This window comes from Loxodonta africana, chromosome 25 (genome assembly GCF_030014295.1).
Source record: "Loxodonta africana isolate mLoxAfr1 chromosome 25, mLoxAfr1.hap2, whole genome shotgun sequence".
NCBI lineage: Eukaryota > Metazoa > Chordata > Mammalia > Proboscidea > Elephantidae > Loxodonta > Loxodonta africana.
This window is the reverse complement of record NC_087366.1, coordinates 59,036,134-59,063,384: the sequence shown is the minus strand read 5'-3', so window position 1 is coordinate 59,063,384 and position 27,251 is coordinate 59,036,134. Positions and strand designations below refer to the sequence as shown.

The window sequence follows — 27,251 nt, the reverse complement described above, 5'->3', positions numbered from 1 at the left end:
CAAATGCTAGGTTCCTTTTCTCTCCCTTTCCCAAGTGATATTTACTGAGGTACTTCAGCAAAGAGACATGTTACTCATTTGCATCCTCGGCCTCTTGCCCAATGAGAACATCATAAGTTCTCATTATATATTGAGAAAAACGGAACCAAGATACCCACGGCTGAAAACACAGTTAAACAAGACATCAAGTTTCTTTGTCAAACTCAGAAATAGCATATTTATTCATCTAACAAGTGATACAAAAGACTCCTTTAAGATATTTTTTATAGATCAGAAAATTAGAACAGTCTATCAAGAATATAGAAACCCTGGTGGCACCGTGGTTAGTGCTTGGCTGCTAACTGAAAGGTCAGCAGTTCAAACCCACCAGTCACTCTGTGAGACAAAGATGAGGCAGTCAGCTTCCATAAAGATTACCAAAAAACAAAACAAAACAAAAAAAACCTGTTGTCATCAAGTGGATCCCAACTCATAACTACCCTATAGGACAGAGTAGAACTGCCCCATAGGGTTTCCAAGGAACAGCTGGTAGATTCGAACTGCCAACCTTTTGGTTAGCAGCTGAGCTCTTAACCCCTGTGCCGCCAAGGGCTCCGTAAAGATTACAGCCTTAGAAACCTTATGGGGGCTGTTCTACTCTGTCTTACAAGGCCACCATGAGTCGGAACTGACTCAGCAGCAATGGGTCTGGTATCAAGGATATATGTATATGAAATAAAATGAAATGAAATCTAAGAAACGACTGTTTAGCTTTTCAAGAACAATTCTGAAAGATCCCCAAAAGATCAAGTATATACTATTAAATGTGAGCTATAACTGTAACCTAAAGAGCAAACATATCCTGCAAGTTCAGGATTGTATTGATCTGGAAAACAACACAAAGTTAACATTATTTTATTGGCTTAAATGCTTATCGGCACACATCTCTGGTTTATCAACAGCCCCTGCCTGGACGCTGGGCAGCGAGCAGCTGGCTGGCATTTGCTGACTGTACCACAGTAATCCTCTTCACTTACATGACTTCTCTGTGGACTGGCCTTCAGTTGGAGGATGTGCAGGTGACTCCAGCGTAGAAAGTGCTTGTTAAATATTAGTTGGAAGTGTTCTACCCATCATTGATTTTGAACTTTTCTGATATTAGATATCTGACATATCTGAAGGCAAATTAGGAAACGGAGTTTTATAGACCATCAGAATAATTCTATCAGCAACATAAAAGGCGGGAAAAAAAAGAGAGTTGAAGCTTCTTAGGAAGTAAAATGTTTGCAGAATTTCTGTTTCCCACATATTGATGAAAAAAAAAAAATAGAAAAAGAATGGGGACTCTGGCAATGTCACCACCCTTTTAAAGGGCAACATGGAAAAGGTGTCTTGAGTCTTCATCTGTGAAGTCAAGTGATTATCAATCAGCGTTTTAATTTCTAAAAGAAAGAGTACTTTAGAACATATTTCAAAGGTTTCTTAGGATGCAAAAGTTTTAAAATGATAACCGTGATCCTAGAAATATCTTTTTAAAAACCTCAAATGTTTGCAAATTTACTGTTCTTAAAGAGACTCATTAAAAAGACCATAGATCAGAGGGGGTCAGAAGCTGGCGGAATGGACTCGAAAAGAGAGTGGAGGGAAGGAGCCTGTTCTCTTGTTAGGGGGAGAGCAATTAGGGGTAAATAGCAAGGTGTACATAAATTTTTATATGAGACACTGACTTGATTTCTAAACTTTCACTTAAAGCACAATAAAAATAAAAAAAAAAAAAAGACTATAGATCATATCCTAAGCAATCTTAAGATAAGCTAACTCTTTACTAATAAAGTGATGGCCTAAGCATGTCTATGGAAATAACAAAGTGAAAATAATTAAAAGCGGACGATATGGCATTTCATGGCTTTAAAAAAACATAATAAAAGGACTGGCTGCACAGCAGAGTACGGTACAGCAAAGAGCCACGGGGGCAGAAAAATAAACTGGCCACCACTGAAGGGAAATTCTCACAACATTAAATTTCTGAGTACACATTATATCTAAAGGGAAAACCCAAAACACTATATAAATATTTATTAGCACCTGCAAGCTTTCTTCTAAAAATACCAAAAGCGTTAGCTGCAATGGACAAAAAAGGACATTCTTTTGCCATATGCCAACCCACCTACAATGACATCTAAAAGCCTTGGTCAACCTGGTCAGGTGTCAGGAGAGATGTCTAAGACCTATTCTAACTTCTTAAATGAACAGGCTTGAGCACTAACCCACTCCCTTACTACTTCCCTCAGGTTATTAAGAGAGTAATGTGGAGAAAGGGACTAGAATGGCCAAGGTTGAACATCATTCCAGCCTGCAAACCATATTCTCACCAATCATCTTTAAGTCCTTTTAGTATCTACCACGGTACCCTATTTAATTTTCTCAACGGTCATTTTTATTTACTTACTCTCCCAAGTTTATTTCTACTCACTAAAATGTAAGCTTTAGGGGCTCGGTCAATCATGTTCACCACTGTAACTCCCAAGGCCCAGAACAGTATCTAGCATATTGCGGGCACTCAGTAAATATTTGCTGAATTAATAGATAATGGATTAATAGATACTGCCCATTGAGCCCTGGTGGTAGAGTGGTTAAGAGCTTGGCTGCTAACCAAAAGGATGGCAGTTCAAATCCACTAGCTACTCCTTGGAAACCCTAAGAGCAATTCTACTCTGTCCTATAGGGTCACTATGAGTTGGAATCAACTCCACAGTAATGGGTTTGATTTTTTGGGGGGGGGGGGGGCGGTTTACCCAAAGGTCTATCAGACTAAAATATAAGAGTTCCGTTCAGTCCGTGAATTCTACCTTCCTTGGGAATATGTATGGAGCTTAGACTCCTGATATAGTCTAACTTGTACTTCTGATGCCAGTCTTGTAAGCACCCAATGTAACCTTTACACTACCGTCAATGGGATCTTTCAAAAGACAAATCTGAATACCTTGACCCCTCCAAGATTACATGTTAGGGTTATATGAATTCCCATGAACCACAAATTCGTCAATAATTTAACGCCTGTCTACCTCTGCAGCCTCAGTCTACTGCATGTCACTCCACGCAAGCCTCCCACATGCTTCAGCAACACTGGGCTCACAGTCCTCCGAACACTCTATGCTGTTTCAAACTGAAGTTTTTGCCCATGCCTTTCTATCTTCCAGACCCCAACCCCAACCCCAACCCACTGCTGAGATCCAATTCAGAGTGAAATCATTCCAGACTTCTGCCAGATTCCATGGGAAAGAGAAGGAAAGGGGAGTGAGAAACGCAGAGCATATCACCACGGTTAAACCGGGATCACGATGGGACAGCTAACAGGTTGGTTGTAAAACTGGCTGGAAGGATGATGGGGAATCAAGTAGGGCAGGCAGGGAGAACAAGGAGAAACGAGGGCAGAAAAGCAGACGAGGAGCTGCTAGAAACAGATAACGATCAACAAGAAGGTTCGGTAAGCTGTTTGAGAAACGGTAAGAACAGGCATAGAGTGATTCCCCCACTGGAAACAGTAAAGCATTTTAATTATCAGTTTTATTACGGCACCCACCTTGATTGTGCTTGCAACTCAAGATAGCAAAGCATGCTTATGGGTATTTCCAAATAACTCACAATGCCAATGGCAGTGTGAAACCAGGAATGAAGGCTATTTTATGAAGAGAAGTGATTTATGTTTATTAGCCACATGACGGCAGAATGAAGACTCTCCCAGGTTGCATTAATTTTGGCTCACCGAAGGAAAAAACATAATGAAATGTTTAACCATAAAAATATAATAAAACGTTAACCTACTTTGAAGGGATTTAATACAATGAAATGGGTTAAAATACATAAATACCACTTAGAAAAGTGTGTGGCACACAGTAAGTATCATTATAAGTGTTTGTTATCATTATTAACATTCGGCTTTATAAGGTTCCAGATTTCAGAGGCATCGCCAACTCAAACGACAAAGATATGCCATCAAGCCAATTCTGGTATTAAATTACCGGAGAAGCATGGACAAACATTTTTAATAGGTCAGCACTCAAGCATTTGTTGAAGGAATAACTGAATCTGTGATTATATCTGCACTATTAGATTTTTATAGATCTGTCTGTCCTGCTTTGAAAAACGTGTGATGCAATAAGAATGTTAATATTTATATTATTTTAAACATAATTTAATTAAAACTGTTAGATTCATATTTTCAAATATCAAATATAGGTAAATTCATATGGTACTAAATATAAAGTTCAAACAGAAGACACTATTGAAATGTGTTTTGTGTAAGAAATACTTATTATAATTCTATTAAGTAAGCAGCTCTTTTCTATGATCCAAAATCTACTTCTATTTTCAAATGAGTTTTAAAAACAAAAGGATCAATTTCTGACATGAAATCTAGATTTCAAGCTGGCTTCACGTAAAATAATAACTAAGCTATTAACGTACATAGCAATAGATTAGAATACACATAACATAATCCTGATCACAACATCATTTTAAATATATACTTTTCTGTGCTCTGCAAAGTATCCCAATATGCCATAAGAATACAGATAAAACTCAATTTACTGGGATTATAAGAAAACATTTAATTAGAGAATTCCACTGAATACCAGTTAGCATACGGTAAAATTACAGTTGAGGACATAGGCTGTGTGTGTTTTTCCGCTCAACATTTTAAATTTGTTTTCTAACATAAAATTTCTCCTTTACCTTAGGTCAGTCTAAAGGTTCATTCTGTTCCCTTATTTAAGCCAACCTCCATTTTAAACGGTCGTTGCACTATAAAAGGCTGTAAATCAGACGAAATATTCTTAATTTCTATTTTTTCAACAAGAAAAAGGTGAGCAAGACATGCAGAGCGAATCACTACAGTATGATCATCAGTAGGAAAATGCCACTCCGGAAATCCTGGTCTTCTACGATGTCACAGATACAGCAGAAGAATATCTCTATATTATCCCTTTTCACTAACAGAAGTGGCCCAAGATACAGAATAATAAGTCATGAAGCTCACGGCTACTGCTGAATACAAAGAATATACTTACTGGTACAGCGTAGTGGTTAAGCGCTACGGCTGCTAACCAAAAGGTCGGCAGTTCGAATCCGCCAGGCGCTCCTTGGAAACTCTATGGGGCAGTTCTACTCTGTCCTATAGGGTAGCTGTGAGTCGGAATCAACTCGACGGCACTGGGTCTGGGTTACACCTGCGATTAAGTGTTAATGTTCACATTTTTTCAGCTATTTCAACTTGATAAAGGTGTAAACAAAAATTCTGTCAACTGAACCATATCCATTTTCTCTGGTCAAATAACTGCCATTACTGCTTCCATACTGGTTCTTATTCCAATGATACAAAAAAACTGAGGTAATTCACTCCCAATTTCACAACTAAAACTTTTAAATGAAACACTGTAAGATTATGTACAAGTCATACGTTGGATTTTAGATGCTGTATTTTAAGCTGAGATATTTATTTCCCGATCTTTCAACAGACTACACAATTGGAAGGCTAACTTTCAGTACATGTAACACCTTTTGAAAAACAATCAGCTCAAAAAAAAAAAGGAATAAAAATCTCTCATCTCACTGTGAAAACACTCACTAGATGCTTGGGGGTGGCAGGGTATCTAGACCTACTGGAATGTTATCCTTTAAATAGGGTTACTCAGTAAAGACTGTCTCCCCAAACAATGGTTCTGGGGTCATTATTCTGAACTATACACATGAATTCTGGTAATATAGGGATTTGGCCTGAATGTTTACTGATCCCAGGACATCCTTTGGAAGTTAATTGTACCTTCTTACTACATTCCATTAAATTATCATTTACTTCATTCCCAAAAAGTGGAGAATGTGAGATGCTGGTTAGCTGGGCTCCAGTAAACGTGTGTTTCACTCTGAAGGACAGTAACGGTAAGACCTCACAACATTTAATTCTCAGGACTTTGCATTCACACTTCACCTACATGGACAAAATTATTTTAATTATTTTAAAAAATAGATCAGTTTGGACCAAAGCTCCAACAGTATGGTCTTCTACAAACAAATACCATAATGATTGGAGGAAGGGGTACAGGGAAGAGGTGGTTAGCGCATGTTTTGTTTGCAATTGTGTTGTGAGATTTAGTACAGTGGTTGTCTTGTCAGTCTAAAATTCATCCAAAGCTATTCTTCATGGACCATATTAAAGACAGGGGCTGACTCAAATATGAATGAGGTATAAAAGAAACATAAAGGGTTGTAATACAAAGGCACTTTAAATATTAAATATAAAGGGAAATCATACATAAAAAAGGAACAGCAAGTCTTAAAGTCTAAAATTCTGTACTTTGACCCATATAAATGTACTCTAAATCATAAGCTACTGTGCTTAATATATCTAATAATAACAGTAACTATCATTTATTTAATATGCACTATGTGCCAGAGATGGTGCTGGGCCTATGATGTACACATAACGTCATTTAATCCTGACAACGCTTCTGTGAAGTACGTACTGTCTCTATTTAACAGAAGGGGAAAATGAGGCTCAGAAATGTAATTACAAGTAAAACGAAGAACCAGCATGTAGAATCACAAAGGGCTGGCTTCGAAGTCTATAACTTTTCTACAACACCACATTGCCTCCCTATAAAGTTCAGCAGTCCAACAGAAAATTTTTCCACCCAAATTTTTACACTGATATTTCAGTAAAAGATTCTCCGTCATTTACTTCATCACTCATTGGCTTAAAGAAAATAACCTCTCCATTTGCACTCTGCGCAATGGGCTGCAGCTACGTGTGTTTCACTCGGAAGGCTAAGGTAATTCAATGTCATTTCTTATTCGCAGGTGTTACATACAGGTGCTGTTTAAAGATAACTGTTTTGTGAAGGTACAAATTTTTAAACTAGATTTTTTGTATATAAAATGGTCAGTATAAGCAATAATAACAAACAACTTAGCATAGGAAATTAGAAAAATACCAGCACAAATTTGAACTCTTACCTTTCTTGCCCAAGTCAGATATTTTATTGAAAAGAAAATTACAGTACTTAAAAACCCAAACAAGGACAATTCAGGATTGAATAAAAAAGAAAAACTAAAGGAGCCCATTGTCTTCAGGAATATTTTGAATACAAAACACACAGACCAGGAAAACAGTTCATGGCCTAATGTACTAGTTCCATGACAAACACACATTACAGAGTATATCTCCATCAAGTGAAACTTAATCACATTTTTACAATTGAGAGAGGAAAGGCAGTTTTCAGGATGGTTCCGCCATGTATCATCAATACCATGAAGCTAACCTATCAGTTGTAATAGCTTCTATAAAATAGCACAGTGAGATTGCAATAAGCCTAGAAGATGGGCTACAAATCCCGGCTATGCTCAAGCAAGCAGTGAACCAAAAATAAAAATAGGTAAAACTGAACCAAGAACTAGATAGCATTCATCTAGATTCATGATTGGTAAGGCAAAGTTCATAGGCCAAGGTTTTAAAGTGACTTATTCAGATCTAAAAGAAAGGCATTATACAAAATAAAATAAAAGCATTTATGTATTTCAGAAAAGAAAAAAAAGCATGAATTTTCACTCCAAAGAACACAGCACACAAAGGCTGCCTTACAGTTCCCAAACACCACATGACTATACCTTTAAAACATTGATTTCAATATGCAATGGTAAAAGGACCCAAAGTTGTACTTTATCATTTTTAATCTCTCCAGTCTACAAAAGCAATCTAAAAGGAGACCTGTTATACATTTAAATTTGCTGAAATCCTTCAGACTGCGATAACTTCAGGTAAAGGCAATGTCAACTTTAACTTTCTTTTCCAATAAATGCTGAATTAGCAATCTATATAGTAACATAAAAGTACATGTATTAAATCACAGTTTTAGCCAATTACTGGAACTGAATGAAAATGTTAATCACCCTAACATAACCATTTTGAAGAATTCATATGGCCTGAAGGTAGTATCAACTATACCATCAATAAAAACGTTACATTTTCTACCAGCTTGCTGAAAATAAGCTTATGCAAATATTGCAGACACTCACAGTGACACACATGGTTTGCCATTCTAAGGATACGCAAGCTGCTCTTACTTTTAAATCCAACATGATTCAAAGTCATACAGTATTTGTTAAAATACCAGGTTTCACATAATTTCATTAACTCTAAGCCAAAATCATAATTTTGATTGGTTTCAGGTATCAGACAAAGCAGATAATTAAAAAGTCACAGTAAATGATTCTGCTAGCACAGACTAGTTACCACTATGGACAGTCATCCCTATGAAAATTGTCACTAGTACAATGGCAACTACACCCGAAAGTACAATGGGTTTGCAGTACAGAGCACAGCATCCGAGTAGAAAGCTAACCAAATAAAATACAAACTCCAGCAGATTATCAACCTCACCTACTCCTTGCCTTAGCCCTTGTTAAAATACCCTGAGTAAAATGCAAATCTCTTAAATAATGCTGGCTACATAAAACTCATCTAAAAATGATCCATCAATGGCAATGCGTCACAATGTTTATTTACAACAAGATATGTAAAAATTAATTCTTAACCAGTTAACAATATAAACATTAAGGAACGCTTACGTTAGCTCTGAAAGTTTTTAATTTTCTAACTTTTTGGCAGCATTTTGGCAAAGCAAGTAATACATAAATGGATTCAATGTTTAAAAAAAAAAAAACCATAAAAGAGAAAAATATATAAAATTTCCAGCAGTTTCTCCCCGCCCTGGGCCAACCTAGATGACTAGAACGCCTCCCCATTCAGGTTCACTTCTGACTAAGAGGAAGAAGACCAGTCCTCCAGCAAAAACAGCCCCATCTTTTCATCAAAGGGGCTCTGACTTCAGTGATATTCCTCCAGGGAAGAGGACAGGAGCCAGGTTCCCTCGAATGTCATTCCCCAGATGTTCAAAACGTAACTAATTTATTAGCATTAGAAGATTTGGTTTATAGGGGAATCTCACTGGTCCAGTTTGTAGCCTACAAAAAAATGGATTATTTTTGAGTATAACATTAGAATATGAATAATAGATGAGGATGTGGCTTTTTATTCCACAGAAATGGAAACATTTCCGAACATGACAATTAAATAAGAAAGCATGCCTACCATTGAAGTTGGCGTCCCTCCGGATTTTTTCATATTCTTGGAAGGCATCCCCTGAAGGCGACTGAGTCGAGCTTGGAAACCTGAAAAATCAAAGTACTGAACTGAGGCGACTCTATGGTCACTGGAGCATAGAAGACCTTATCGATACAGAATTAAAAGTAAGTGTGGGCGGATGGAAACACACTGTGAATATTAGGAGAAAAAATGCAAAATGCACACTCAACAGATATGAAGCAATGCCTACTCGGGTTCTAAAGCAGTCAGCTCTAACTATCCATCGTTCAAGCACTAGGGTATCATCTAGGACCTTTCTTTTCTCCCAATTCACCTAGCTACCACTTCAAGGTTTTTGCAATGGGCCCAGGAAGAAAACAAGTTGATTTTGCTAATAATGTGAAAGCATGAGAAACGCGGTGGCTGAATCAATGGCCGACACGTTGATGTTTGGCATCCTGTATTTCGACTGCTTGTTTCCATTTTAGCCTCTCCTCTTTCCTGGGTTTACCACGAGAACATTGTATCCGCCAGTCAGGCGGTGCTACTGACCTCTTCTGCCCCGATGCGACATGAGGGGGAAAGAACCAGTTAAGATACTTTCAAAGACGGGATCTGGTACATTGTCGTCCAGCTCAGTGGGACCCTCCTTCTCCCACCAGGGTGTGACCCCAGTGACACCACAGGCCCCGCCGGACTCCTTCTCATAGAACCAGTCGCTCTGCTCGTCGTCACCTGGACAAACACAGCAAGATCCCAAAGGTTACACAATTACACCTGTCATATTTAGCAAATCGTAACAAAGGATGTCAGGACATTTGAATTTCAGATAAACGTGAAACATTGTTAATATAAACATATCCCAAACACCTGTAGTAAATTTTTACTGTATTTCCAAATAGTAAATGGAACACACTTGTGCTACAAATTACTTGTGGTTTATCTGAAATTCAAACTGAACCAGGGAGGGATACTGTACTTTATCCTGAAACCCGATATACGACCTATGAAGAAAACTTATACTCTACACCAGCTTCACTTCAGAGATGCTTTTAAACAATAAGACAACCACTGCCATCAACAAACAAAATGTAAAGTTTTAGAGCCAGTTTTTAAATGTGAAAAACAGTAATAACCGTAGGGAAATTTATTTAAGTGGCGACCCTTTCCACATTAAGAAAATACAAGGCTTAACCTCCTGCCGGGCATTAAAAGGTATAAAACTGTGGAACTGTTCTCTGCAGCTGATAACGGTACATAATTAGCTTAATCTCATGATTTGTATGGAGTGGAAAAGGGGAAACAATCAATGAACAGATGTGACTAAATGAAATTAATCTGATTAAGTTCATTAAGAAATAGTTTTGAAAAAGTTGATTCCAAATGAAAAGTGACAGTGTAAGAGAGTTCGTAAAGAAACCGTGCTGGACGACCACAAGCCAGTTATTTTGAAAACGCCACATTATCCAGCACGTTTAACTTCTGGGAACATCTGTGAGTATAACCACGAAGTAATGATGAACTTAAAATTCAGTCTGAAACGTGTCCATGGAATGAATTAACGTTTTTTTGGTTTTTTATATTAAAGAGGTATATTAGGAGACAAAACTACAGAAGAAGGCAGATGACTTTTAGGGATAAGAAATAAGCAGCATTCTGAAACATGGCAGGCTATACATGAAGTCTTCTCCATGATTCTTAAAAACCACTGCACATTCTGGTTCCTCAGAGGGCCATCACAACTGCCATAAACTTTTCCCGTTTTGAGACATTTTTCATTTCCAATACGTCCTACTGCAAATATTTTAAAAGGCAAATTAAAAAAAAAAAACTTTAAGCTTCCATTAAAAATGACTTTATGCGAAACAGCAGTATTCCAAATTAAAAGGGAGTGAAAATCTTAAAACATTTGGAAAACCAAAGTCGCCAGCTTGTTTCAATTGAGGACTAATACAAATTAATTAAAAAAAAAAAAAGAATAAGCTTCCAGAACTTAAATATCAATACCTTTACTGAAAGCTGTATTAAAATTTCAAAAAGCAAGTTTAAGCACAAGATAACAGAGATTGTCACTTGAAATTGACTACCCAAGATCACAATTCCTATGGAGACAATGCTATTCTAATACAAGGAGGCTATTTTATTTGTTAGTAGGAAGATCAAATAGTGATTAAGAACCTGGACTCTAAAGTCAGACAGACCAATCAAAATCCTAGTGTTTTGTAATACTGGAGAACTTACTTTCCTCATTTAAAAAACAAGGAATCTCATAGGGCTGTTTTAACAATTAAATAAGAAATTAAGTAAATGAAATTCAAGAAAAGCAGGAAGCAATGTGAAATACAACAAGCTCACAACAAAAACTAGCGTATTATTCTACGCCACTCAATGCCTTTCACAGGCCCGTCAAAAAGTTATTTTTTTACACAATGTTTTCATCTCATTTCATAACCAAATTCAACACTCTCATAAACACAACCTTGGGTAGACATCTATATTTAAGCGATCATTTAGGTATATTATCAGGGTAGTCAGACTCACTCTCAGCACCGAAGCTCTAACATATTTTAAGTAAAGTTTACTTAACTTTAAAAAGTCTATAGCCTTTAAAACATTTATGTACCTATTTATCTGGGACAAATAGCTTATAAGTAAACAAAAAAAAATGTCACTTAATTTACTTTTCTGGTACTGTCAAGGGGGATAAAGAGAGCAAGAAAAAATATGAGCCAGGTACACTTTTTTTCCTTTTTTTCTTACACCAATAAAATATTTATTCATAATATAATAAGCATGTTTTGTTTTTCCCTTAGAACTTACTGCCTTTCTCTTGCGTATACTCAGGAAAGGAGGGTAATACTTGTGGTATTGGTATGTATGCATCCTTAAGGTTTTCATATTTTCTTCCAGAACAAAAACTCACTGCCATTGAGTCGATTTCAACTCATAGACATCCTACAGAACAGAGCAGAACTACTTCATATGGTTTCCAAGGAGCAGCTGGTGGATTTGAACTGCTGACCTTTTGGTTAGCAGCCATAGCTCTTAACCACTGCACCACCAAGGCTCCAGAACAGGTAGTTTCAAAATGCTGCCAGGTAAGTGTGAAAAGCTTCAGAAAATTTCAAAGACTGAACAGATCCAAGTTGTGAGACATTTCTCTTTAATAGATTATGATACCGAATTCATGAAAATCATCTAATTACTTGAAAACTGGGTAGAATGAATAAATGTCACGGCTGAATAAAGGTGACAAATGACTTGCAAATCCCCCTTTATTAATGCTTAAACAGTTTTCAATACATCTGGAATCAGGTAGAGAACGAGAACCTGTGTCTTTCGCACTTGCTAAAAGGGACCAAATTGAAAAGACGGAGGTATGTAAAGCTTTCTCAAGGAAGATAATCCCACCTTAATATCATGGGCTCCACACACTTGTGGTGGGAGACAATCAAAGGGTTTAATTACTTTAGGGCATGAAGACAGGACACCTTCCATAGCGTGTAAAAGACCAGCTACAACACCAAAGCCCTGTCCGTTACATAGTGTGTGCAGTCACCGACTCAAGGAATAGCTGGGAATAAACATAAAAATGAAGACGTTTTCCAGGGAGAGAAAACACAGCATGGCAGTACCTTGTCTTCCTTCATCATTGGTAAACAGACCAGCATCAGTGCTGCTGAGACTGCTGGAATCGCTGTAAGAAGGAAAGAAAGAAACATATCAAAAGAACAATTGATCTCCCAGTCGTAAAACTTTAAAGAGACATGGCAACTCAGAGGCAGAACTTAAGCCTGACAAATATCTGAAAGAAAATAAGTTGATTTTTTTTTTTTAAATCAAACTGCAAATACCTTGGTTCCCTTAACTAGAGAGGATATTATTTTTGGCACATAAAAACCACAGGAATCTAACGGGGCCCTGACAGTGAGCCAGATGCAGCCGCCACAAGCTGCTGACGCCACTGACGCAGTAGATGATTCTCCGCTTTCGCCAAACGCTCTCTGCTCCTCTCCCGCCTCGCCATTCGGCTCGAGCCGGACACCACTGCTCACTGCAACAGGCAAAGTCCCATCCCGCCTCGCCATTCGGCTCGAGCCGGAACACCACTGCTCACTGCAACAGGCAAAGTCCCATCCCGCCTCGCCATTCGGCTCGAGCCGGACACCACTGCTCACTGCAACAGGCAAAGTCCCATCCCGCCTCGCCATTCGGCTCGAGCCGGAACACCACTGCTCACTGCAACAGGCAAAGTCCCATCCCGCCTCGCCACTCGGCTCGAGCCGGACACCACTGCTCACTGCAACAGGCAAAGTCCCATCCCGCCTCGCCACTCGGCTCGAGCCGGAACACCACTGCTCACTGCAACAGGCAAAGTCGCATCCCGCCTCGCCATTCGGCTCGAGCCGGAACACCACTGCTCACTGCAACAGGCAAAGTCCCATCCCGCCTCGCCATTCGGCTCGAGCCGGACACCACTGCTCACTGCAACAGGCAAAGTCCCATCCCGCCTCGCCACTCGGCTCGAGCTGGAACACCTCTGCTCACTGCAACAGGCAAAGTCCCATCCCGCCTCGCCATTCGGCTCGAGCCGGAACACCACTGCTCACTGCAACAGGCAAAGTCCCATCCCGCCTCGCCACTCGGCTCGAGCCGGAACACCACTGCTCACTGCAACAGGCAAAGTCCCATCCCGCCTCGCCACTCGGCTCGAGCCGGAACACCACTGCTCACTACAACAGGCAAAGTCCCATCCCGCCTCGCCACTCGGCTCCAGCCGGAACACCACTGCTCACTGCAACAGGCAAAGTCCCATCCCGCCTCGCCACTCGGCTCGAGCCGGAACACCACTGCTCACTGCAACAGGCAAAGTCCCATCCCGCCTCGCCATTCGGCTCGAGCCGGAACACCACTGCTCACTGCAACAGGCAAAGTCCCATCCCGCCTCGCCACTCGGCTCGAGCCGGAACACCACTGCTCACTGCAACAGGCAAAGTCCCATCCCGCCTCGCCATTCGGCTCGAGCCGGAACACCACTGCTCACTGCAACAGGCAAAGTCCCATCCCGCCTCGCCATTCGGCTAGAGCCGGAACACCACTGCTCACTGCAACAGGCAAAGTCCCATCCCGCCTCGCCATTCGGCTAGAGCCGGAACACCACTGCTCACTGCAACAGGCAAAGTCCCATCCCGCCTCGCCACTCGGCTCGAGCCGGAACACCACTGCTCACTGCAACAGGCAAAGTCCCATCCCGCCTCGCCACTCGGCTCGAGCCGGAACACCACTGCTCACTGCAACAGGCAAAGTCCCATCCCGCCTCGCCACTCGGCTCGAGCCGGAACACCACTGCTCACTGCAACAGGCAAAGTCCCATCTCGCCTCGCCACTCGGCTCGAGCCTGAACACCACTGCTCACTGCAACAGGCAAAGTCCCATCCCGCCTCGCCACTCGGCTCGAGCCGGAACACCACTGCTCACTGCAACAGGCAGAGTCCCATCCCGCCTCGCCACTCGGCTCGAGCCGGAACACCACTGCTCACTGCAACAGGCAGAGTCCCATCCCGCCTCGCCACTCGGCTCGAGCCGGAACACCACTGCTCACTGCAACAGGCAGAGTCCCATCCCGCCTCGCCACTCGGCTCGAGCCGGAACACCACTGCTCACTGCAACAGGCAGAGTCCCATCCCGCCTCGCCACTCGGCTCGAGCCGGAACACCACTGCTCACTGCAACAGGCAGAGTCCCATCCCGCCTCGCCACTCGGCTCGAGCCGGAACACCACTGCTCACTGCAACAGGCAAAGTCCCATCCCGCCTCGCCACTCGGCTCGAGCCGGAACACCACTGCTCACTGCAACAGGCAAAGTCCCATCCCGCCTCGCCACTCGGCTCGAGCCGGAACACCACTGCTCACTGCAACAGGCAAAGTCCCATCCCGCCTCGCCACTCGGCTCGAGCCGGAACACCACTGCTCACTGCAACAGGCAAAGTCCCATCCCGCCTCGCCACTCGGCTCGAGCCGGAACACCACTGCTCACTACAACAGGCAAAGTCCCATCCCGCCTCGCCACTCGGCTCGAGCCGGAACACCACTGCTCACTGCAACAGGCAAAGTCCCATCCCGCCTCGCCACTCGGCTCGAGCCGGAACACCACTGCTCACTGCAACAGGCAAAGTCCCATCCCGCCTCGCCACTCGGCTCGAGCCCCAACACCACTGCTCACTGCAACAGGCAAAGTCCCATCCCGCCTCGCCACTCGGCTCGAGCCGGAACACCACTGCTCACTGCAACAGGCAAAGTCCCATCCCGCCTCGCCACTCGGCTCGAGCCGGAACACCACTGCTCACTGCAACAGGCAAAGTCCCATCCCGCCTCGCCACTCGGCTCGAGCCGGAACACCACTGCTCACTGCAACAGGCAAAGTCCCATCCCGCCTCGCCACTCGGCTCGAGCCGGAACACCACTGCTCACTACAACAGGCAAAGTCCCATCCCGCCTCGCCACTCGGCTCGAGCCGGAACACCACTGCTCACTACAACAGGCAAAGTCCCATCCCGCCTCGCCACTCGGCTCGAGCCGGAACACCACTGCTCACTGCAACAGGCAAAGTCCCATCCCGCCTCGCCACTCGGCTCGAGCCGGAACACCACTGCTCACTGCAACAGGCAAAGTCCCATCCCGCCTCGCCACTCGGCTCGAGCCGGAACACCACTGCTCACTACAACAGGCAAAGTCCCATCCCGCCTCGCCACTCGGCTCGAGCCGGAACACCACTGCTCACTGCAACAGGCAAAGTCCCATCCCGCCTCGCCACTCGGCTCGAGCCGGAACACCACTGCTCACTGCAACAGGCAAAGTCCCATCCCGCCTCGCCACTCGGCTCGAGCCGGAACACCACTGCTCACTGCAACAGGCAAAGTCCCATCCCGCCTCGCCACTCGGCTCGAGCCGGAACACCACTGCTCACTACAACAGGCAAAGTCCCATCCCGCCTCGCCATTCGGCTCGAGCCGGGACACCACTGCTCACTGCAACAGGCAAAGTCCCATCCCGCCTCGCCACTCGGCTCGAGCCGGAACACCACTGCTCACTACAACAGGCAAAGTCCCATCCCGCCTCGCCATTCGGCTCGAGCCGGAACACCACTGCTCACTGCAACAGGCAAAGTCCCATCCCGCCTCGCCATTCGGCTCGAGCCGGAACACCACTGCTCACTGCAACAGGCAAAGTCCCATCCCGCCTCGCCACTCGGCTCGAGCCGGAACACCACTGCTCACTGCAACAGGCAAAGTCCCATCCCGCCTCGCCACTCGGCTCGAGCCGGAACACCACTGCTCACTGCAACAGGCAAAGTCCCATCCCGCCTCGCCACTCGGCTCGAGCCGGGACACCACTGCTCACTACAACAGGCAAAGTCCCATCCCGCCTCGCCACTCGGCTCGAGCCGGAACACCACTGCTCACTACAACAGGCAAAGTCCCATCCCGCCTCGGCATTCGGCTCGAGCCGGAACACCACTGCTCACTGCAACAGGCAAAGTCCCATCCCGCCTCGCCACTCGGCTCGAGCCGGAACACCACTGCTCACTGCAACAGGCAAAGTCCCATCCCGCCTCGCCACTCGGCTCGAGCCGGAACACCACTGCTCACTACAACAGGCAAAGTCCCATCCCGCCTCGCCACTCGGCTCGAGCCGGAACACCACTGCTCACTACAACAGGCAAAGTCCCATCCCGCCTCGCCACTCGGCTCGAGCCGGAACACCACTGCTCACTACAACAGGCAAAGTCCCATCCCGCCTCGCCATTCGGCTCGAGCCGGAACACCACTGCTCACTGCAACAGGCAAAGTCCCATCCCGCCTCGCCACTCGGCTCGAGCCGGAACACCACTGCTCACTGCAACAGGCAAAGTCCCATCCCGCCTCGCCACTCGGCTCGAGCCGGAACACCACTGCTCACTGCAACAGGCAAAGTCCCATCCCGCCTCGCCACTCGGCTCGAGCCGGAACACCACTGCTCACTGCAACAGGCAAAGTCCCATCCCGCCTCGCCACTCGGCTCGAGCCGGAACACCACTGCTCACTGCAACAGGCAAAGTCCCATCCCGCCTCGCCACTCGGCTCGAGCCGGAACACCACTGCTCACTGCAACAGGCAAAGTCCCATCCCGCCTCGCCACTCGGCTCGAGCCGGAACACCACTGCTCACTGCAACAGGCAAAGTCCCATCCCGCCTCGCCACTCGGCTCGAGCCGGAACACCACTGCTCACTGCAACAGGCAAAGTCCCATCCCGCCTCGCCACTCGGCTCGAGCCGGAACACCACTGCTCACTGCAACAGGCAAAGTCCCATCCCGCCTCGCCACTCGGCTCGAGCCCCAACACCACTGCTCACTGCAACAGGCAAAGTCCCATCCCGCCTCGCCACTCGGCTCGAGCCGGAACACCACTGCTCACTGCAACAGGCAAAGTCCCATCCCGCCTCGCCACTCGGCTCGAGCCGGAACACCACTGCTCACTGCAACAGGCAAAGTCCCATCCCGCCTCGCCACTCGGCTCGAGACGGAACACCACTGCTCACTGCAACAGGCAAAGTCCCATCCCGCCTCGCCACTCGGCTCGAGCCGGAACACCACTGCTCACTGCAACAGGCAAAGTCCCATCCCGCCTCGCCACTCGGCTCGAGCCGGAACACCACTGCTCACTGCAACAGGCAAAGTCCCATCCCGCCTCGCCACTCGGCTCGAACCGGAACACCACTGCTCACTGCAACAGGCAAAGTCCCATCCCGCCTCGCCACTCGGCTCGAGCCGGAACACCACTGCTCACTGCAACAGGAAAAGTCCCATCCCGCCTCGCCACTCGGCTCGAGCCGGAACACCACTGCTCACTACAACAGGCAAAGTCCCATCCCGCCTCGCCACTCGGCTCGAGCCGGAACACCACTGCTCACTGCAACAGGCAAAGTCCCATCCCGCCTCGCCATTCGGCTCGAGCCGGAACACCACTGCTCACTGCAACAGGCAAAGTCCCATCCCGCCTCGCCACTCGGCTCGAGCCGGAACACCACTGCTCACTGCAACAGGCAAAGTCCCATCCCGCCTCGCCACTCGGCTCGAGCCGGAACACCACTGCTCACTGCAACAGGCAAAGTCCCATCCCGCCTCGCCACTCGGCTCGAGCCGGAACACCACTGCTCACTGCAACAGGCAAAGTCCCATCCCGCCTCGCCACTCGGCTCGAGCCGGAACACCACTGCTCACTGCAACAGGCAAAGTCCCATCCCGCCTCGCCACTCGGCTCGAGCCGGAACACCACTGCTCACTGCAACAGGCAAAGTCCCATCCCGCCTCACCACTCGGCTCGAGCCGGAACACCACTGCTCACTACAACAGGCAAAGTCCCATCCCGCCTCGCCACTCGGCTCGAGCCGGAACACCACTGCTCACTGCAACAGGCAAAGTCCCATCCCGCCTCGCCACTCGGCTCGAGCCGGGACACCACTGCTCACTACAACAGGCAAAGTCCCATCCCGCCTCGCCACTCGGCTCGAGCCGGAACACCACTGCTCACTACAACAGGCAAAGTCCCATCCCGCCTCGCCATTCGGCTCGAGCCGGAACACCACTGCTCACTGCAACAGGCAAAGTCCCATCCCGCCTCGCCACTCGGCTCGAGCCGGAACACCACTGCTCACTACAACAGGCAAAGTCCCATCCCGCCTCGCCATTCGGCTCGAGCCGGAACACCACTGCTCACTGCAACAGGCAAAGTCCCATCCCGCCTCGCCATTCGGCTCGAGCCGGAACACCACTGCTCACTGCAACAGGCAAAGTCCCATCCCGCCTCGCCACTCGGCTCGAGCCGGAACACCACTGCTCACTGCAACAGGCAAAGTCCCATCCCGCCTCGCCACTCGGCTCGAGCCGGAACACCACTGCTCACTGCAACAGGCAAAGTCCCATCCCGCCTCGCCACTCGGCTCGAGCCGGGACACCACTGCTCACTACAACAGGCAAAGTCCCATCCCGCCTCGCCACTCGGCTCGAGCCGGAACACCACTGCTCACTACAACAGGCAAAGTCCCATCCCGCCTCGCCATTCGGCTCGAGCCGGAACACCACTGCTCACTACAACAGGCAAAGTCCCATCCCGCCTCGCCATTCGGCTCGAGCCGGAACACCACTGCTCACTGCAACAGGCAAAGTCCCATCCCGCCTCGCCACTCGGCTCGAGCCGGGACACCACTGCTCACTACAACAGGCAAAGTCCCATCCCGCCTCGCCACTCGGCTCGAGCCGGGACACCACTGCTCACTACAACAGGCAAAGTCCCATCCCGCCTCGCCACTCGGCTCGAGCCGGAACACCACTGCTCACTACAACAGGCAAAGTCCCATCCCGCCTCGCCACTCGGCTCGAGCCGGAACACCACTGCTCACTGCAACAGGCAAAGTCCCATCCCGCCTCACCACTCGGCTCGAGCCGGAACACCACTGCTCACTACAACAGGCAAAGTCCCATCCCGCCTCGCCACTCGGCTCGAGCCGGAACACCACTGCTCACTGCAACAGGCAAAGTCCCATCCCGCCTCGCCACTCGGCTCGAGCCGGGACACCACTGCTCACTACAACAGGCAAAGTCCCATCCCGCCTCGCCACTCGGCTCGAGCCGGAACACCACTGCTCACTACAACAGGCAAAGTCCCATCCCGCCTCGCCACTCGGCTCGAGCCGGAACACCACTGCTCACTGCAACAGGCAAAGTCCCATCCCGCCTCGCCACTCGGCTCGAGCCGGAACACCACTGCTCACTACAACAGGCAAAGTCCCATCCCGCCTCGCCATTCGGCTCGAGCCGGAACACCACTGCTCACTGCAACAGGCAAAGTCCCATCCCGCCTCGCCACTCGGCTCGAGCCGGAACACCACTGCTCACTGCAACAGGCAAAGTCCCATCCCGCCTCGCCACTCGGCTCGAGCCGGAACACCACTGCTCACTGCAACAGGCAAAGTCCCATCCCGCCTCGCCACTCGGCTCGAGCCGGAACACCACTGCTCACTGCAACAGGCAAAGTCCCATCCCGCCTCGCCACTCGGCTCGAGCCGGGACACCACTGCTCACTACAACAGGCAAAGTCCCATCCCGCCTCGCCACTCGGCTCGAGCCGGAACACCACTGCTCACTACAACAGGCAAAGTCCCATCCCGCCTCGCCACTCGGCTCGAGCCGGAACACCACTGCTCACTGCAACAGGCAAAGTCCCATCCCGCCTCGCCACTCGGCTCGAGCCGGAACACCACTGCTCACTGCAACAGGCAAAGTCCCATCCCTCCTCGCCACTCGGCTCGAGCCGGAACACCACTGCTCACTACAACAGGCAAAGTCCCATCCCGCCTCGCCACTCGGCTCGAGCCGGAACACCACTGCTCACTGCAACAGGCAAAGTCCCATCCCGCCTCGCCACTCGGCTCGAGCCGGAACACCACTGCTCACTGCAACAGGCAAAGTCCCATCCCGCCTCGCCATTCGGCTCGAGCCGGAACACCACTGTTCACTGCAACAGGCAAAGTCCCATCCCGCCTCGCCACTCGGCTCGAGCCGGAACACCACTGCTCACTGCAACAGGCAAAGTCCCATCCCGCCTCGCCACTCGGCTCGAGCCGGAACACCACTGCTCACTGCAACAGGCAAAGTCCCATCCCGCCTCGCCACTCGGCTCGAGCCGGAACACCACTGCTCACTGCAACAGGCAAAGTCCCATCCCGCCTCGCCACTCGGCTCGAGCCGGAACACCACTGCTCACTGCAACAGGCAAAGTCCCATCCCGCCTCGCCACTCGGCTCGAGCCGGAACACCACTGCTCACTGCAACAGGCAAAGTCCCATCCCGCCTCGCCACTCGGCTCGAGCCGGAACACCACTGCTCACTGCAACAGGCAAAGTCCCATCCCGCCTCGCCACTCGGCTCGAGCCGGAACACCACTGCTCACTGCAACAGGCAAAGTCCCATCCCGCCTCGCCACTCGGCTCGAGCCGGAACACCACTGCTCACTGCAACAGGCAAAGTCCCATCCCGCCTCGCCACTCGGCTCGAGCCGGAACACCACTGCTCACTGCAACAGGCAAAGTCCCATCCCGCCTCGCCACTCGGCTCGAGCCGGAACACCACTGCTCACTGCAACAGGCAAAGTCCCATCCCGCCTCGCCACTCGGCTCGAGCCGGAACACCACTGCTCACTGCAACAGGCAAAGTCCCATCCCGCCTCGCCACTCGGCTCGAGCCGGAACACCACTGCTCACTGCAACAGGCAAAGTCCCATCGAGAGCAGGCTAAGCCTTTCTTCAGCACATGAAGCAGAAGGGCCTGGAGACGAAATTACTTTTCATAACCAGATTTGCAAACATTCTGGAAGAGACATTACTTCCTTGGCAAGGAAGAAAAAAGTGTACAGTGACTATCCACTACATCAAACTTAACGGTCACTGAACACAAAATGACTGTGAACAATACAAAGAGGAAGGCACAAAAAGAACACTTCCACGGAAGTTGTAGAGTATGACAGTCAAATCTAACATAAAAATTAAAACAAACAGCAACTATTTGACTGATGTGAACAAACTGTCGCCCTTAGTGTTAATAGAAGCATTACTTACATGATAATCTAGTTAGTTAAATGCACCATGACAGCAAGCAACACACTAAGAGGTTTGCTCTGTAAAGAAAACTGAAGGATGCCCTTTAAAAATTCTCATGTACTTTCTTCTTACTGTGATTCTTAATTTTAACAGATCAGGAAATCACCCCAGGTGATTCTTTTTAATTAAAATACTTTTTCTATTAACGTGTACAATTCTGTAAACTGACTCACTTTAAAAAAAAAAAAAAAAGGACAGTAAAGAAAAACTAAGAAAGTCCAAATAGAGTACGGACTTTACTTAATACATCGTATTGGCTCATTAGTTGCGACAAGCACAGCCGTCACAGGAGAGGCAACAAGTGGGTGCAGGGCATATGGGAGCAGGGTACACAGGGAATCTCCACACTCGCTTTGCAACTTTTCTGGGAATCTAAAACTAACTATAAGAAAAAGGTCATTTAAAAAATACACATACACATATGCAACTTGTAAGAAGGCAGTCCTGTATTTAAAAATTTAAAATTACTTCCTCATACTTGGGTTAAATCTGCATTTCAAGGCCATCTATGGGCAAACCTCCACCAAAACTCTTCCCATCCCATCTGTGGCCCCTTCGTTTAAACTCTTCCTCCAAGTGGCATGTCTATCTCTTCTCTCCTCCCTCTCCGCCAGCCCACACTCTTATTAAAGATATAAAAATCATGAATCGCCCGCTGAGAAAAGCTCTCATAGTCCTTAACGATCCTCATCTTACTTTGAGATATTTCTACATGTATGTATACAACATGTTTCCTTATTTACATTTTTATCTCACTGACATTTAACTAGTTGTTGCAAGTACACGAGGGCAGATTATCCAATAAGTAAGGTAAGCACAGTGCTTGCCTTGCTACCGGATCATCTGTAGTGAACAATTTCACTACAGAATAGTAAGTACAAGCAAGCCTGTGCTTACCTTGCTTACTGGGTCATCAGCTCCTGTCACGGACTGTAAATTTGAAAAGAGGCTTTGATTCTGCAGGAAGGCACTGTGGAGTTGGGAGGACAGATGCCAGCCATACCTAGAAGCAGAATCTTTGATGTGGTGAAAAAATGTGAAACTGTTCACTATGAATGATCCTGCTGGATAATCTGCCCCTGCATGTATACCATGTAGTTGTTACTGTATTCAGCAAATCAGAACAAGAACTTAAATGTGAGCAAGGCTTTTCATTTTCAGCAGCTGGTGGTCATTAAGACTTATCTCCAAGGACACCTCTTCCCACTTTTTTTTCCCACTATTTGTTTTAATTTTTATGTTAGATTTAACTGTCATACTCTAGAACTTCCATGGTAGTGTTCTTTTTGTACCTTCCTCTTTATATTGTTCAGTCATTTTTATTCAGTGACCGTACCTTTGATATAATGCATAGTCAGTGTAAACTTTTTTCTTTCTTGCCATGTAACAGAATTGTTGTGTTTTCTTAAGTAATGTCTTTTCCAGAATCAACTGCAATTCAACTGCACACGCAGAGCTTCTTCCTCCAACCCTGACCACCAAGCCAGGTCTGAGCTCAATTTAAAGGGGTATAGTTCTCCAAACTGTCGAGTTTGCCCAAGGCTTCAGATGTCAGCTGTAAATGTGGGGGTCCCCATGACCCCCCTCACTTCTGACTTGCTGGCTACAAATTTCGGGCTTTCCCGCTACCTCCTCAGAACGTTAGCCATATGCCCAGGGTCCCCAGGGCCCCCCTCACTCCTGACCTGCTGGCTCTTACTACTTCCTTGGGCTCTGTAATTTGCTAGAACAACTCACAAAGAACACTACCCTTATGATTAGTTTTATTATAGCAAAAATGATACAAACGAAGAGCTGCATAGCGTGAGGTCTCAGTAGGTTGCCAATATGTACTCCCCACATCCCAAAAGGGTCACACATATCCATGTCTTTCACCAGCCAGGAAGCCACGGAGCTTCCCAGTCCAAAGCCTCATTACACACCCCACATCCCAAAAAGGTCACACGTATCCATGTCTTTCACCAGCCAGGAAGCCATGGAGCTTCCCAGTCCAAAGCCTCATTACACAGACATGACTGACTGACTAATCCTCCAGTCCTCTTCCCATGAGGTTGGTTGATATGAAGTGGTGGGTCCTTCACTCCAAGTCAGCACTACCCAAGAGTCACTTCATCAGCATAAAACCTTAGGAATGATCTGAAGTCCTTACAGATAAAAAACACCAATTACTGGGGAAACTCCAAAGTTTCAGAGGTTATTTCTCGGGAACCAAGGACAAAGACCAAATTATCTGGGTAAACGTCAGCTGTACACCTCACAAGAGAGAAATTTAGAATTAGAGAAAGTATTTGTAAAAAATGTATTCAAGAGTGAAAGCATTCTCTTAGGAAACGTGGACCTGGGTTGTCTGCTGCACAGCGCCTGGTCATACCTAACAGATACTCGAATACTTTTTATAATGAAAAAATATGACTGATGTGAGTTTCCCCTCATTTCCCTTCCAGGGGAGATGTCCTAAGAAGCAGATCAACAGAGGCAGACATCAAAAAAAGGAGGGGCTCGTACAATCAATCCAGAAAGCAGGTAATTTAACTGTGAATAATTCAGAATCGAGTAAATTACTTCCACTGCTGTGTACCTTCCAGCTTCCCAGCAATAAAAAAAAATAGAGCAAGATAATTACTTTCAAGTCAGGCCGAGTGGTCCTCAGTCAAAATGGCCCAACCCTGGCACACAAATAATTCTCATTCTGGTATAAAAATGGCACGTTCCTTTGAAGAAATGCAGATACCATAAACTTTTCAAAGGCATCCTGAAACTTTTTTTTTACTTCAAGTAATTTTTACTTCATAAGAAAAACTATATAAATAACAAACCATCCCCTTTTTTATAAACTTACCAGGTCCTACTCATCTCTGCAATCACATTTTACAAGTAAAAAAAAAAAAAAAAAAAATTAGATCCATAGTTCACAATCTACATGATTAAAGTCATGCAAGCCCTACAAGTTAAAAATCAAATTCTTTTCCCCAGACCACTTCAAGGATTTTTTTTTTTCCTCTGGGTCATAGTTGTGCATTTGGTTTGAAGGACATGTTCTGAAATGGATGAAGGGTGTCAAAACCCTCTCATTTCCTGCAGGCAGCATCACTTCTGGGTTACAGGAAGGTGATCCCTTACATTCTAATGCTGTCAAAATAGCACTGAACCACAATCATTGTGGTGTACCTGTTTCTGGAGCCCTGGGGGCACAGTGGTTAAGAGCTACAGGGAGCTACAGCTACTAACCAAAAAGGTCAGCGGTTCGAATTCGTCAGCTGCTCCTTGAAAACTCTATGGGGCAGTTCTACTCTGTTTTATAGGGTTACCAAGAGTCGGAATCAACTCGACAGCAACAAGTTTTATATCTGTTTTCTAGAAATGGATAAGACTGACTGCCAAAGGACCACTGCTCTCTCATTTTTTGAATGACAAGATCTCAGGTGTTTCTAGACTATAAACTGGGTCTTACAATTTTTCAGTGATCATCAGAATTTCTAGGAAGCTGCAGGTGTTTTTAAATATCTAAGCCACACACAATTAATGGTGGTCATCAGCTCTTGATTCTTAGGAGTCAGAATAGGCCGATGGATCTTGACACTCTAAAAAGAACCAAAGGCTAAAGGTCTATAATTAAACAAATAAGTAATTACATATACAGTTCTAAAGGCTACAAACATGCTGTGATTCAAAAGCACGTTCTTTCCCATTGAAAAATCCGTTCCCTCTTCTCTTTGTAGCTGGAAATTAGGTCGCTATAGCCCACCAAACCCACTGCCACCGAGTCGATTCCACATGATCAAAAGACCGTGAATCACATAAGCAATTTTGCTTTGTGCTACACATCATAAATTATAAAGGATATACAACCATAGTTCAAGGGTAATATCACTATCATTATTACAATTTATAATTATTTTAAAATAGAATTAAAATACAAAACACATTCAACCACAATCACTGAAGACAAATATTTTCATATTTAGAGAATAAAAAAGTCACCTTTCACTCATGAGTTCATCTGAGACTTTTTGCTCTTCATACTCCATTTTGTCCTTATTGACCTGGCTTACTTCCTCACTTTCTAAAACTACTCCTTCATCTTGGATTTTTGGTCCTTGTCGAATTATTTTCAGTCTCCTTTTTTTGACTTTGTTCTTGGTAAACTCTTGATACGGGTAAGCCCTGTCGCTGTCCATGTCCTGATCTCTACAAGCTTCAAGCGGCTGGGTCATCGTCCGTTTGTTAGAGACTTCCTGTGGGAGGTCCACTGCCATGCGTTTGACCTTTCTCCTCCTGCGCAGAGTTCTGTTCCCGAGGTTGTCCACAGCAAGATCAGACTCATGCCACAGAGGCCTTTTCCCACGAATGTTATTATTTAAATTTGATGACGGCCTGCGCTTTGCCACCAACATTTGGTCATCTGAGTCACTATGATCTTTTTTATTGTTACTGTGATTCTCTCTATAGTCCTTGCTTGGTTCTTCAAAACTAGAATCAGAACCCTCACTTAGGCAGTGACCAGTCTCCCACGGGTGATGAGCATTATACGATCTCCGTTTTCTTCCTCTCCTTTTCCTTGCCTGCCGTTTCAGAGGGCATGATATACTTCGAGAATGGTCTCCAGTTTCAGCAAACCCACCCCGAGCTTGCTCCGAGCTCTCCTCTAACGCTGAGACAAGATCATGAACCAGTTCCTCCATGGTTCGACTGAAATGCCTACATATTTTAGAGAAAAGAAAAAGAAAACAGTATTAACCTAGTTTTCTATTGCAGACGGAGGAGCTCTAGTGGCGCAGTAGTTAAAGCACTTGGCTGCTAACTGAGAGGTCTGTCTGCGGTTAGAACCCACCAGCAGCTCCACAGGAGAAAAGACCTGGAGATATGCTCCCATAAAGATTACAGCCTAGAAAATCCTATAGGGCAGTTCTACTCCGTCCTATAGGGTAGCAACGAGTCACAATCACCTAGACAACAATGGGCTTGGACTACAGCAGACAATTCACTCTACATTTGACTAAAATTAATAGTCATTATAAAAAAATGTTTAAAAGCTATTTAATTTTCCTGTCCAAGATATGAAAGTTTCAAATACTCCAACTCATTTTAAGTTCTTTCTTCTTGAATAAGTTTTTAAATTAAGTAACAGGAATAACTTCAGCTTGTATTTTTACACGAACAACGCACACCTTCTGCATTTGCTTGCTGTAGCAAACGCTCCCTCCTGGAGGTATTTTCATAAGCTCGCTCTGCGAGTTTTCTTTCACAGCAACATGTGGAAGAGGGCGGACGCGGCAGAGATTGTGAGGGGGCCTCAAGGGGGGAGGCTACAGCCAACAGACAGACACAGAGGGTGTGCGTTACCTGCATAAAAATACAGTAAGCATAATATCAGCAATGACAGATCCCAGTGTTTTTATATTTTTACTGTGTTTACTGTGTAATTCAAATATATATATA

The 27,251-nt window shown here is 46.0% G+C and overlaps 1 protein-coding gene across 8 annotated transcripts in view; it reads right to left on the bottom strand.

Moving 5' to 3' along the window:
- The window catches only part of GPATCH2 (G-patch domain containing 2), a 200,365-nt gene that overhangs the window by 162,783 nt on the left and 10,331 nt on the right, over positions 1-27,251 (bottom strand). For 6 of the 8 annotated variants that reach the window (XM_010599412.3, XM_023538697.2, XM_023538698.2 and 3 more), the window contains exons 2-5: positions 25,794-26,510; positions 12,754-12,815; positions 9,671-9,853; positions 9,125-9,204 (exon numbers count right to left, since the gene is read on the bottom strand). In XM_010599412.3, coding sequence (XP_010597714.1) covers positions 9,125-9,204; positions 9,671-9,853; positions 12,754-12,815; positions 25,794-26,510 — 1,042 coding nt within the window. Of the gene's footprint in view, positions 1-2,756; positions 8,998-9,124; positions 9,205-9,670; positions 9,854-12,753; positions 12,816-25,793; positions 26,511-26,980; positions 27,156-27,251 lie in introns of those variants that run through there. The other 2 variants (XM_023538696.2, XM_010599414.2) reach the window with 2 other exon arrangements.